At 38.8% G+C, this 12,861-nt stretch overlaps 1 protein-coding gene across 13 annotated transcripts in view; it reads left to right on the top strand.

Moving 5' to 3' along the window:
* The window catches only part of APBB2 (amyloid beta precursor protein binding family B member 2), a 169,966-nt gene that overhangs the window by 117,361 nt on the left and 39,744 nt on the right, over positions 1–12,861 (top strand). For all 13 annotated transcript variants that reach the window (XM_030449632.1, XM_030449633.1, XM_030449628.1 and 10 more), the window contains 2 exons: positions 4,890–5,036; positions 9,379–9,506. In XM_030449632.1, coding sequence (XP_030305492.1) covers positions 4,890–5,036; positions 9,379–9,506 — 275 coding nt within the window. The remainder of the gene's footprint in view (positions 1–4,889; positions 5,037–9,378; positions 9,507–12,861) is intronic.

The raw sequence follows: 12,861 nt of genomic DNA, 5'->3' as shown, positions 1-12,861 counted from the left end.
GGTCAGTACTGTGAGGGAGGTTACAGCCTTTTACAGAGTTTAGATTGCAGCATTTTTTAGTTTGTTTTTTAGCTACAGGTCATTAACCCTGAAACATTAGTTGGATTTGCAGTAATGCAAACGTAAGTCCCTCAGAACCCTAAAACTGACCAATGAGACATGTGCTTTCATTTCTATCCACCTGTCTTTTCTTGGGACAGCATATGGTAAGGTAGTCCTTTCTCCCCTGGGTATTTTTTGTACGTCCTTTGTAGCCTATCAGGAAATGTAAAGTTTTTTAACTGAGATGAAAATACAAGATTGCTGACATACTGTGGTTTAATTTCATTCACCTGTCTCAGTCACACACTGTTTATAGTAGTATCTTTTATCCTTCCCCATAGTAAACAGCAATGATCCAAATAGATTTGTCTTTTGTCCTGTATTTATCCTGTATATCTTTCTTTGGGTTTCTTCAAATTCAGTTTTCTTTACCAGCTCTGGGGATAGTAGGTTCAAGCAGGTAGGAAAATAATTTTTCACTTTTCTGTATTCAGATTGTTTTGACTTTAAGATAAAACAGAGGGGCTGACCGGGCACTGAGAAGAGTAATATTTTTTTTTGTAAGATAATGCTAATAACGTACAACATGGTACAGGGGTTATTTGTTTACACTCCAAGGGAAAAGGAAAATGAGGTAGATTAGTGTAAGACAAAAGCTGGCATCTGAATTATGAGATTCTGATTTGCCAATAATCATGGCTTGTGAGTGGAATCTGTGAGCTGTGAGTAGAGCAACTGACATCACCAAGAATGTCTGTTTTACTGAGCTCATACTCATGAAGAGCTGCACTCTGTCTTTCAGATTGACTTTTTTTTGACTCTAGGTATTAGTTCCAGGAGAAAAGCAGGTGCCTTAGGAAAGCTCTTTCAGGTTAAAGTCTAGGCTCTGTCTCTTGGCTAGTAAGGACAGTTGGTGAAAGCAAGAGAACCAGGATGCTTTATTAGTATACTAGAGAACTAAACAATTCTGTTGTCATGGCTTAAGCCCTGTCTTAAGAATTAGATCATATGTGACTGGATGCACTAGGTGGTTTGGTTTTTCTGGGTTTTGTTTTCTTTCATTTTGAGGAGTTGAATAATTAAAGGGGGAAGAAAAACCCACCAACAATAAAACACAAAGTGGATCCTTTATAAGAGACACCTGCAATTGCTGGCCATACACAGACAGGGATGCAAGCATGCATGAACATATTTTCACCACCTGCACCTGCCGTAGGTGTGTGTATATGTACTTTTATTATAGTGGTGATAAACCATAGTTATGTACCATGTGTTACTCTGAGTCTTCAAATTTTCTAGTCCTCAAATCTGCACTAGAGGCTTCTGTCACTTCTAAGTCATGTCACCATGTGTATTCAGTTACAGCCAGCCAAGAGACTAAGCACTGTCTTTAAGTGTATTTTGAGCAAGGGAATGTTTCTTCTATGTGTACACTTGAGGCAATGGTCTTGCTTTTTGAGTGCTGAGTCTTTCTGGGTTTTGTTGTCACATTTGTTGTTTTTATTTTCAGTGAGTCTTTGGGAAATCACTTTGGTCTGATGAAACTGTCCTGAAAGTTTTATTTGGGTTATGGTAAAGAGCTTCTTGTAAAATACACAAAAACTTGCAGGTACCAGAAGTCAACAGGGTTTCTCATGTCTGGGAAGTGCTGGAAAGGAATGGAAGCCAGGAAGAAAGCCAAGCTCTTCAGATGGTGGGGAATATATGAGGCATATCAAGAGTGTCCCATTCAGCTCACTCTACTGCATGACAGTGGGCTGTGAAGGGAAAGGACTACAGTGAGTGCCACCACTGGAGAAATTAAAACATAAAATTAAAATGACCCGGAAAAAAACCCACACCAAACATCCACCATCTTTACTAGTAAGATATGTGCATTCTTTCAGCTTGAACTGGTTATCTTTCATATCTTTCATCAGTTCTTTGCCATCTTAAGATACACTCTGTTCAGTGCAAGGACTGTATTTATCTCTGTGCTTGTAAAGCAGCTAACACATAGTAGATGTTGTTGAGGTGTGAAGATTAATGCTTATATATATTTAGGTTTTTGCCCCTCCTAAAGTAATTTAGAAAACATTTTCTCTACCAGTACTTTGCTACTCAATGTAATATTGAAATACTTATAAAAAAACCTTTCTCCTGGCAGAGTAACAATCTGTATTTTAAAAGCTTGCAAAGATAAATATTTAATACCCCAGTGGCCATTGCAGCACTTTTAGCAAGATTCATGAGACTCTGATGTGCCAAAAAGAATTCTGCAATCTTCAGATTAAATGACCTTAATAATTACTAAAAAATTGATATTTTAGTGTCTCATGTATCCCTGAAGTGAAGAACACCTCTGAGAAGCCTTCTTTGTTTCTTCTTTCACCATCTCCTTCATCTCCCTTTAAAATCTGAAAGCCAGCGCTTTTGTGGGTCTCCAGCAGAGCTGGGTCCAAAAGCAACAGTACAGTATAATTTACATATTGCAAAGCAAAAAGGAAAAGAAAAAAAAATCCACAGAAAATCTAGAGGCGTGAGAGGCTTTAGTATTTCACCCACACTCACAAAAGGGTATAACACAATTAGCAGACTATTTTTGCTGTCCAATGCCTTGGATGAAATGCATCATTAGTGGCTTGTTGGAGCAGGGGCCAAGGGGAGAAGAGGCAGGCTCTTGGGATGGGTTTTCTGCATGATAAAGTAGGCTGGGTGACTGTGTTCTGCAAGCTGAAAGAAAGCTGAAGAAGGAGAGGATTTTTAAAGGGAATGAGTGAGAAACTCTTTTATCTTTTTACCCACTAGTAAATTTTATTCCTCTCGTATTTTGCCAAAGTTGACATATTATGCATATATAAAATAGCTTCGTGGTTTGGGTTCGTTTTTTGAGGACAGTGGTTCCCAAATGGCACAACAGTGATGGTGCATGAGCTTGATCTACTCACTGACTTCAGAGCAGTTTTTAGAAAGTAGCAATTGTATATTCAGTATCTCGTTTTGAACTCTAAAGCTGATTTATTTACTGCATCTCGAGAACAATTAATTGGTAGCTCCAGCATGGACCTTCTGTTGCTGCTCCTGGGCTGCGTGCCTGTGTGGGCAGGGTCCCACTGGAGGCAGTGGTGCTCTCAGCAGTCACCAGTGCTGGCTCCCTTCCAGGAGCTCCCAGGATCATTGCCTGCCTTGCTGAGACTCACGGGGTGCTGCTGGAAGCAGACAAAGCCCTGTGGCAGGAGGCAGCAGAGCTCAACAATGAGTGTTCATCTTTGCAAGGTCAGAATTGCTCAGAGTACCTGACAGGGAGCTGCACTGACTGAAACGATTGCAAGTCAGTTTGCCAGAACAACACAGCATGTCAGGACGCCATAACAGAAGAAATGTATGAATAACATTGAAGCAAGTAGGGTACCGAGGACTGAGGACTAATTGATGTCAATGCTTGATCTATCTTGGCAAGGGGAGGCTCAGGGTGGAAGAACAGAGATGTGATACAATGTCAGATTTTTAAGTTTTTAATTGTAAATTGTCTCACTTCTGCTTTTGGAACTTGGGGCTGCTGAAGCCTGCACCTCTGAAGATAGCATCATGGTTAGGAAAGTGGATTTGGATGTAGTGAGTGCACCTTCATGTTAGTGCTGCTGCACCATCTAATCACTGACTTGAGCAGAGTGACTGAGAAACCAGGGCTCAGAGATGGGGTGGGATTTGATTTTGCAGTGTTCAGTGGCAGTGTCTGTTGCCATGTTAAAAACATAGAAGATAGCAGGAATTTGGTGTGGGGTTATTGAGGAGCTATTATTGTGAGCCTTTAGGGAGCATCCTAGATGTTAAGTGTGTCTGTTAAGGAAGTACAGGAGTTAAGTCTGTTGTGCATCCTTCTCTGGTGGTTCATTGCCATCTGAGAGTGAGATACCTTAATGTGGTCTGCAGGAAATTTGAGTCTCATAGACAAAGCCCCATTGACTTATTGGGAGGTCTCTATTGCACCCACCATAAAGCCTGAGAGCAAATTTGCATGGTTTTTTTTCAGAATTAAAGCTTTTTATTCTTTGCCCAAGTAAATACGGGGTAAAGATGGTGCCATTTAATTTCTCCCATTTTGTTTTGTTTGCAAAAAGCACCATATGTGCAAAGTAATGTCGCCTTGGCTTGTGCTGCCAGTTGAGTGCTCTGGTTGGCTAAACATCCATTTGCTAAAAAGCTATCTAATTAGATAGTTTTATTTTAAAGGTCACTTGTAATTTCTTCTAGAAAAAGCCTGCTTTCATTTTATGATTGTTTAGCTTTTTGTTAGTACTTTGAATTTGTTACTGTTTGCTACCTTAGCTAAATGCATTTATGATGATGCTGTAATCCACCAAAAAGAAGTTACTTTCTTGTTAAAAGCCAGGCCAGTGTGTGTGAATCTCACAACAGACATAATCCAATAGTATTTTTTCTTTTCAAATAGAGCTCTGGATACTAGCTAGCATTTCAATTCTGCTGTTTCTATAACTGTGCTTTTTCCTTTACTTCTCTGTGGTTTTCTGTGTCCTATTTACTGCTCCCTTCTTTCCTCCTTTATATTAACAAAAGTATTTTATTATAAAGCGTTACTGTTACCTCTAGACATACTTTTCCTGGCAAGTTATGTGTTGTTCTTTGCTGCTTCAAATGTTTTCATCTTGCTATTCTCAAGTTATTTTAAATTTATTTATCTCTGAGTACAAGTTCATCTACAAGGCCTTAATTTTGTTTCCATCCTAGCCAGGGATCTTTAACCTTAGTTTTTGACTAGTTTCTGTTGCATGACAAGGTTTCCATGGCTGGATACAGTATGCTATGTGTTCTGATACATCTTAAGGTATTTTCTGGTCTCTTTGCAGTGCTTTGCAGTGCGGTCTCTGGGCTGGGTAGAAATGGCAGAAGAAGATCTGGCTCCTGGAAAAAGCAGCGTTGCTGTGAACAATTGCATCAGACAGCTCTCTTACTGTAAAAACGACATCAGAGACACTGTTGGCATTTGGGGAGAGGTAAGAACAGAGTGAACTACTCCTGCTCTTGTAACATAATATTCTGTCATAAAACATCTTGAAAGAAAAACTCTGTAAGCAAATATGTCTATGCTCTGCATTTGGAATTCCCCTCTCCTAGCTGGTAATGCCAAAAAAATATAAAAGGGTTCAAGTGTTGTGGTTTTTGTTCCATACTGCTCAGGACAGCACATGCCACAAAGATCTCTCCTTTGTGTTTACGTCTGTGCTAGTACACACACCTGTGCTGTAACAGTGTTGAGGACACAAAAGCCAAACTGCTGAAATCTGAGGAAGGCTTTCTCCTGACCAGAGGCTTGAGAATGGTGCTTTGGAACAGAATTTTCAGAGATTTCCCAGTGACAAAATGGCTTCAAGGAACCACAGACTGGTGTGACCCATGCTTCTGAAATGTATGAGAAGATTGAGACTGATGGACAGATGGCTTATTTTAATGTGATTATTTTATCAGTGTTTCAAAAGGAAATTAGAATTTCTGTGTCATCAGTCTGTCAGTTGGTTCCTCTCCAGTAACTCTCGAATCTGTTCACCAGTGTCATCCAGTTTTGAACGATGCCAAATTCCCACACACTGAGGGAAAACCAGAGCCCAGCTCTCCTCTTTCTTGGTTTGCTGATGGGTCAGTACACCTTCTTCAGCTGGACCACACAAGCTCTGCTTCTTGCTGAATTGGCAGCAAAGACAGGGTATTACTGTAGAAGCTCAGGGGGAAACATGAAGGAAAAAAGTGTTACCAGTTTGGAAAAGAGATGTGCTGGGGACAGATGAAGGAGTGAAAGGTATAGAGGGATCAGTAAGTGAAAAAAGAAGAAAGGCAAACGTTGGAGTATAGTGACTGAACAAACAGAGCACAGAGGAGACAGACCCATAGAAATCCTTCCTTGAACTTCCATGAACTTGGTTGTTAATGGAACAACTTAAACTTCAGCCAAATCATATTTTTGACCTCGCTCCTGAAGTATTTTCATGTTTACAGTAATGTGGATTTACTATATAAGATCTGAATGTAAAAGCGAATGTTGCAGCCTTTATTTATGTGATATAAGAGAAATGGTGCTGCCAGACAGGAGAGGAATTAAAAGAAAGACTTGTCATTTCTGTAAAAAATTTGGAAAAGGTATGCTTCAGTCTACCAAGCTACTGTTACAGTCTAAGACTTTTGTCCTGTGTCCTGGCTACAACCAGAACAATGCAGAGTCAATTCAGAGGAACATGTGGGAGAAAGTGCCTGTTTAAAAATGGAAGTGATGTTTCCAGCCTCACATTTAGAATTGCCTATCTATTTAAGTAATCTATTCCTGTAAAAGAAAATGTATAGGGTATATATAACTGAACAAGATGGCATTGATCTCCCTTTTTCTTACTTCTGGGAAAAGTTCTATTTAGTTAATATTGGTAGATGAATGATTTAGAGATGCGTCAGTTGTGGACTTTGGACTTGCTGACTCCAGGAGAAAAATAACCCTTTACATGTGTGTAATCCCATCCATTTTTAAGATGACAGAACTTTGATCAACTTGAAATATATTGTTTACTTTTAAGTTGTGTGCTTTAACTGGCTTGAAAGTTAATGTTCACATTTTTCCATGTCTCTCTGTCAGTGCCATTGTTCTTTGTTGGAAACTCTTGCAGGTTTTCAAGCCAAACTGGTGAAAAGTTTTGGTTCTCTTGAATGGAAGTTTTAATTAGCAATGCTATTCATTTAAAAAAAAAAAAAAATCTACCTGGCAAAACAGGATAAGCACTGTGCTTGAATAGGTGACCCCTGAAGCAAATTGTCTTCTTGATCTTAAATAATTACAATCATATTTTTCTGCTGGCAATGTAGAGCTTCAAGAGTGATTGGGAGAGACACATTTTAGAGAGGAATGTGAAAAAAAAATGTGCTTGTCACTGACATAGCAGGTGGACCCATTTCATAGCAGGTATTTATTATGAAGCTAGAACTGATGACTGCAGATAGATGTTTGCTGAAGGGTTTATTTTAGCTAGAAAGTGAAATCGGGAGTAAAACCACCCCCAAGTTTTAATTATTTAAAAACCAAAACCAAGTACGAAAGCCACATATACTCTGGATAAATTCTTGACACTTGCAGAAGCTTTGTCACTGGCTTTCATACAGGATTTCATGCCTTCTGCTCCCCTCCAAAATAAATTCCTTGTAAATTTCTAACTTCCATGGTCCTATAAATCTAGGAAGAAAAACATGTTTGCCTTGCTACTTTGCCATGCATTATATTCCTGTACACTACAAAATCAATTACATTAAAAAGATACATTGTTGCTATTGACCTATATACCATAGTATATAACATTTCCCTTAAAAACTGCTGCAATTGAGCCTTTCTTTTCTTTATTCACCTCCCCTGCATGGCCCCTCCAGGGAGAGCCACTTTCATCTTGGACCATCACATTTCTGCAGCTCTTCAGCAGGCTGAAACAGTGAGGCCTATGTGCAAGCTCCCAGTCTAAGTTATTTCTTCTGTTTGCATTTCTAAAATAGCTTTTGTATAATAAGGCAACAAAGCCTAACAAAATATATTGCTTCTGGCTGCAGCCATCCTATCCCTTGGGCATTGCAAGGATAATTTCCTGTGACTCATGTTGCTTATCTGCCCATTCTCCAATCTTTTCCAACTAATTTGGATTCAGTTTTGTTACCCTAATCCCAGTGTATTTTGCATGATGAACAGATTTTACCTTCTTGTAATAATTTCCTTCTGGAATAAATAAATAAGTAGAAAATGGGTCCAAAAAGCAATCTCTGTGACACTTGGTAACATTCTTTACACAATCTGGTGTACTGCTTCTGACCTTCAAGCAAATATTTCACCCTTTTCTTTGTGATGACAATATTCTGTTTGGTTTCCTTCATTGTCCTGTTCTGTCTGGTGCTTCTGTGTTTTATTTGCTATGTTTCTTTTTCTGCTTGAGATAAGCAGTTCAGTTCTGCTGATTCGCCCCAATTACATCCACAGTTATTGCAGCTACATCTGTTTCTGCTTCTCTAAGAGCAACCTATATATCCAGCCTTGCATCACAGCTGTACTTCTTCTATTAGGCAAAATATTTCTTTGTTGGCATTCCATATACCAGCCTGCATCCCCTTCCTCTCCAGCTCCTCCTGGTGGTTGTGCTGCCAGCTCTGTGTCACGGCACCCCTCTGAATCTCTGTTAGATCAGTGAGTGGGAAAGGTGGTCAGCAGTGCCTGCCCCTTGCTGGCAGCCTGGAAATCGTAGAAGCAGACCCTTACAGAGTGACACAAACGTGTCTTGAGCAGACACAAAATTACACCTCATTAAGGCTTCAGCCACTTTAATGAAGCAGTAAAAGGGTTTCTGTGAGAGGTTAAGAAAAGGTCATTTTTGACATATTTGTCAGTAGGAAGGCAAACCCTTTCCATTCTTTCTGTTCTTATAGATTCTGGCATGATAGAGAGGACAGAAGTTACTCTATATTTAGCTGATGGCTCCTGTCTTCTTTTACAGCAGAAGATTGTCTTAGCCTCTTGGTAATAGTTCTAGGATCATTTCTGTGGGATCTTCTTGCAGTCTGCAGAATACATGTACAGCCTCTGAGAAAGAGAGCTATTAGATTGGATAGAAGAGGCAACAGACCTTGTGCAAATGCCAGCCGTAAAAGGGAGATTAGTATTTGTGAATTAGCATCAAAAGGAAAATTACCTCTAAATTTGTGTGCTCTAAGGGGAAAAAGCAATCTCCTTGTCCATACAAGCCAGAAGAATTAGAGAGAAATCCTGGCTCCAGGATTCTGCAGTCATCAGCTGAGTTCATATTCATCTCTTAATGCTAGGTTTTCCCCTTTAATTAATCTTTCTTCAAAGAGTATCCTTTAAATCTTTGACACGTACAAATTGCTCACAGTTCCCATGACCTGTTGATTAAATTTTGTGGAAACAAAGCGCATTGTTTGAAGGAAAAAACTCTGCCTTAAGAATACAGGTTTTGATGTAAGCTTTTACTATTAAGACAGGTCTTGACTTCTCATTTATTTGGAAAAATTTACTGCAGAAAGGATAAATGCATAATTTGTTGAACAACTCAGTAGCTTGGCTTGAGTGAAACAGTTTACATTTAAATGACATCAAAGTTTTGTGATGAGAATAATGTAAAATTATAGTAGTAGCAAGATACCACTGTAGATCTTTTTGATACCTGAAGGAAATGAACTTGCTATCAATTATGCTGCAAAACTTTGCAAAAATTAAGAGGATGCAAGTCTAAACAGCATAGGTATAACAACTTGAAGTAGTTTGAGAGGGGGATGTATTGTGTAACTGTACTTTGTCTGGAGTTGCAGGGCAAAGACATGTACCTTATACTGGAGAATGACATGCTGAACCTGATTGACCCAATGGACCGCACAGTTCTCCATTCACAGCCCATCGTCAGCATCAGAGTCTGGGGAGTGGGTCGTGACAATGGCCGGTGAGTCCTCACCCTCCTTATCCATATTGGCTTGGTGCTATTTCTGTCTGCTCATAGAGAATACAAATAACACCAGGGGCAAGTTAGGCATCAAACCTATTCATTTGATTGAAAAATTGTGTCGGGGGGGCTCTAAGAAAATGAGTAAATGTTTCTTATTCTTATTGGTGTTATTTTTTTTAAATCTCTGCTTTTCATAATTCATCACTTCTGTGCTGTTTTGCTAAACCTGTATTGGTCAAACCTTTTAGTTGAATTTAGCCACATACATAAAACTTGGGGACACAACATTACTTTGTTCCAACTTTTTTTATATAAAACCACGTTTTCGAGTCTGTCCTGTATGTTTCTCCTGGCTATGTGGAATTATGTCTTCCTGCTGGTCTGAGTTAAATGCATGACTTACACTCTGTATGCGTGTGTTCCAATCTCTTGAAATACTTGATTTGGTGGAGAAAAAAGCTGGATTGAGGGAAGAGTAATGGTTTTAAGTCATTACTATTACTTAAAGATCTTAATGTGAGAAAACTGAGGTGTGTCCATGAAGCCTGGCTGCCTACGAGCTGAAGTTCTTTGTTTCTGTAGGAAGCAACCAGAGTTGAGCATTTTGATGTATCAAAGCAGTTGTCATTCACATTGAGTAATTCCAGGATCTTCAGATAGTTCCCATTCTGACACATGGGTAGTATGGATTAAGTCAAGCTGACAAGCTGCTGCTTTTTGTGTCTGTGTTTAATTATTCAGATATTTGTGGTAGTAAGGCTGTTTCTTTTGTCTTTAACTTTGATGGGAGATCTCATTTTGGTCCCAGAAATCTTTCCCAGTTAAAGATTTTTTGAAACTTCTTTAATCCTCCTCAAAGTGTCTGATTATCTCTGGCCAAATTTCCAAAAGTGAAGGCGAGAAGTGTTTCTGTGACCCAATTCCATCGTTCTACATTTTTTGCTTCTACAAGTTTACTGATGGTTGGTTTTGGTTTTTTTAACTGTTTTCCTCTTCCATTGGTGCAGATTTGTGAGAGATCTGAAAAGGGCAAATCCAGTTTGAAATGGAGGGAAATAAAAAGGTTTTAACTTCCTATGAATAAACCATTACAGTGCTTTGTTTGCCTTAGAAAATGCACATTTTCCTTTAAGTCAGATTTTGTAATGGTTTGCCTTGGTCAGGAAATAAATAGAGCATCTTAAGGGGCACCTAAATGTGATACAGCTTTATAGAGTAAAGGAAGCCAGCTTTGCTTTTCATTATTTTTTTAATGCATTTACAGTTCTTTTTCCAAATATAGACATTTCTTTGGAAAACAAAATAATTCCATTATGTTGTTTATAAAATCAGTCACATTTCTCCAAGCTGGGTACCTGCTTCTCCTGAAGACAGACTGCTCATAGAAACTTCAGTGTGGAAAGGGGGCATTTAAGAAAAATGTGCTTTATGCAATCATGTGGCACCAAACCTGTTGTAAGATTTTGATGAAATGTATCTAGGGAAGGGAGACAATACCAAACTCTCCTAGATTACTATAAACCCCATCCATAGAACCAGGAGGTAGTGGTAAAGATTGTGTGTGCAGGTCATTCTGTCTGCTCTGACCTATGGATCTGCCTTGGTATCCCACAACATGTATCAAAAGCTTTGTACAAACCACAGGAAATATCAGCCCTGATCCTGCTCTAGCCCATTCTCATGCCACATCTAGGGACAAAGGCTGAATTTGAGTTCCTTTGACGTTTTCACAGAAACTCATGTCCCAAGTAAGAAAAAAAAAATGTTACAGAGTATGTGGGAGAAATACATACACAAATTGGCAAAACCAAAATTTTCTCCCTCTTGGTCATAAGAGAGGTAAGAAACTTCCTCTACTGTTTTCCTGGAAGAAAATTTTATTTGTGACATAGACAATAAACTGATATTTGGCCTTTCTGTGTTGAAAGTTAACATTTCTTGTTATTAGAGAACATGACTTTTCTTTATCAATTACTGGAAAGAATAGCTAGAAATAGTTTATTGAAGATTTAATATATAAATTACACAATCAAAACCAGCCTTGATATTTAAATTGCTGGCACAATAGTGTTCTTTGCCACTTCTATTGGAACCTGGTTTTTTCATCATAAGGTTTGATTTCAGAGCTTTGATATTATCAGCCCTTTGTAAGAATTTTGATACAAGCTTCTGCAGAAATTTTTAGTTTGGTATGACTTCGAAAGCTGGAGCCCATTCCTTTTGCAGTTTAATTTCTTTAACTTTTTTTTTTACCTATTTAAGTAAAAAAATAAATTTGTCAGTAAAGCAGTGTAGCCATTATTTGTAAGTAATCTCAGACTGCATTTTCAGTAGCAGGTAGAAGATGTGAAAAACAAGCAGAAAGAACAAACTTATGATTGAGTAATCAGATGTGCATTTTGTTTTGGGTGCAGAGAGGTTTCATAAAGGAAGCATGCTTTGAAGAGTAGCATAAATTATGTAGAATTTGCTGAAGAAGCACCAACACATAAGAAAAAAGTATTTGATGACAAGAGAATACATGCTGAGAAAACCATATTTTTGAGTTGTCAATTGCCCTGTATTTCTCTTTTCATGTATACGTTAGCATGGGCTCACCCTGGTAAAATTACCCATTGTCCTGAGGTGAGAAACACCAGAGCCATTGGCTGATGGCAGAAGCAGCTTTCCCTGGTGGGGTTCACCCTCATCCAAGAAAAATGAGGGGATCGCTGTTTTGGTGGATAAATTGTCCAGGAAGATGGTGAAATTGTCAGTTTCTGGTATGAAGCTTTCCCAGAAGCTGTTGCACATGGATATTGTTAATTATCTACATCTCCTGGTCTCAGACCCTGTATAATAAAATACATTGGATTTATTGCAAAGGGCAGGGTTTGAATTTTAAAATACTGTAGAAATGCCTATTTTCCTCTAATTTTTGAGCTATTTCAACCTCATTTTGATATGCTGGCCCTTCTTTTCAACTGTATTTTGGAAGATGAAGAAGTTTTCTAATGACACCTGACCAGATGATTTCCTAAGCTATGTTATAATTAAAGATTAATGAAATACAGAGATCTGCTGATGAAAGTTTAATCTTGAGGATGTATCTACTAACTCACCTCCGGGTGCCGTGCCTTGGCTGTCCCCTCACAGGAGCCTTTGCTGGGCCTTTTGTCGCCACACTGCCTGTCCCACATTGGCCTCATCAGCCATCAGTGTGCTTGCAGCAGGCCTGGGGAGAGACCATCTGAAACCTTCATTTGGGAAGCCAAGCCATGACTTGTTGATAAGAAAAAGTCCTCATGCTTGCTGAAATAGTTTGATTTAAGATCTCTAAGGTCATTGTTACACGGAAGATTCATAATATCAC

This window comes from Calypte anna, chromosome 4A (assembly GCF_003957555.1).
Source record: "Calypte anna isolate BGI_N300 chromosome 4A, bCalAnn1_v1.p, whole genome shotgun sequence".
Classification (NCBI taxonomy): Eukaryota; Metazoa; Chordata; class Aves; order Apodiformes; family Trochilidae; genus Calypte; species Calypte anna.
The sequence above is the reverse complement of the archived record's forward strand: the minus strand, read 5'-3'. Positions and strand labels throughout refer to the sequence as shown.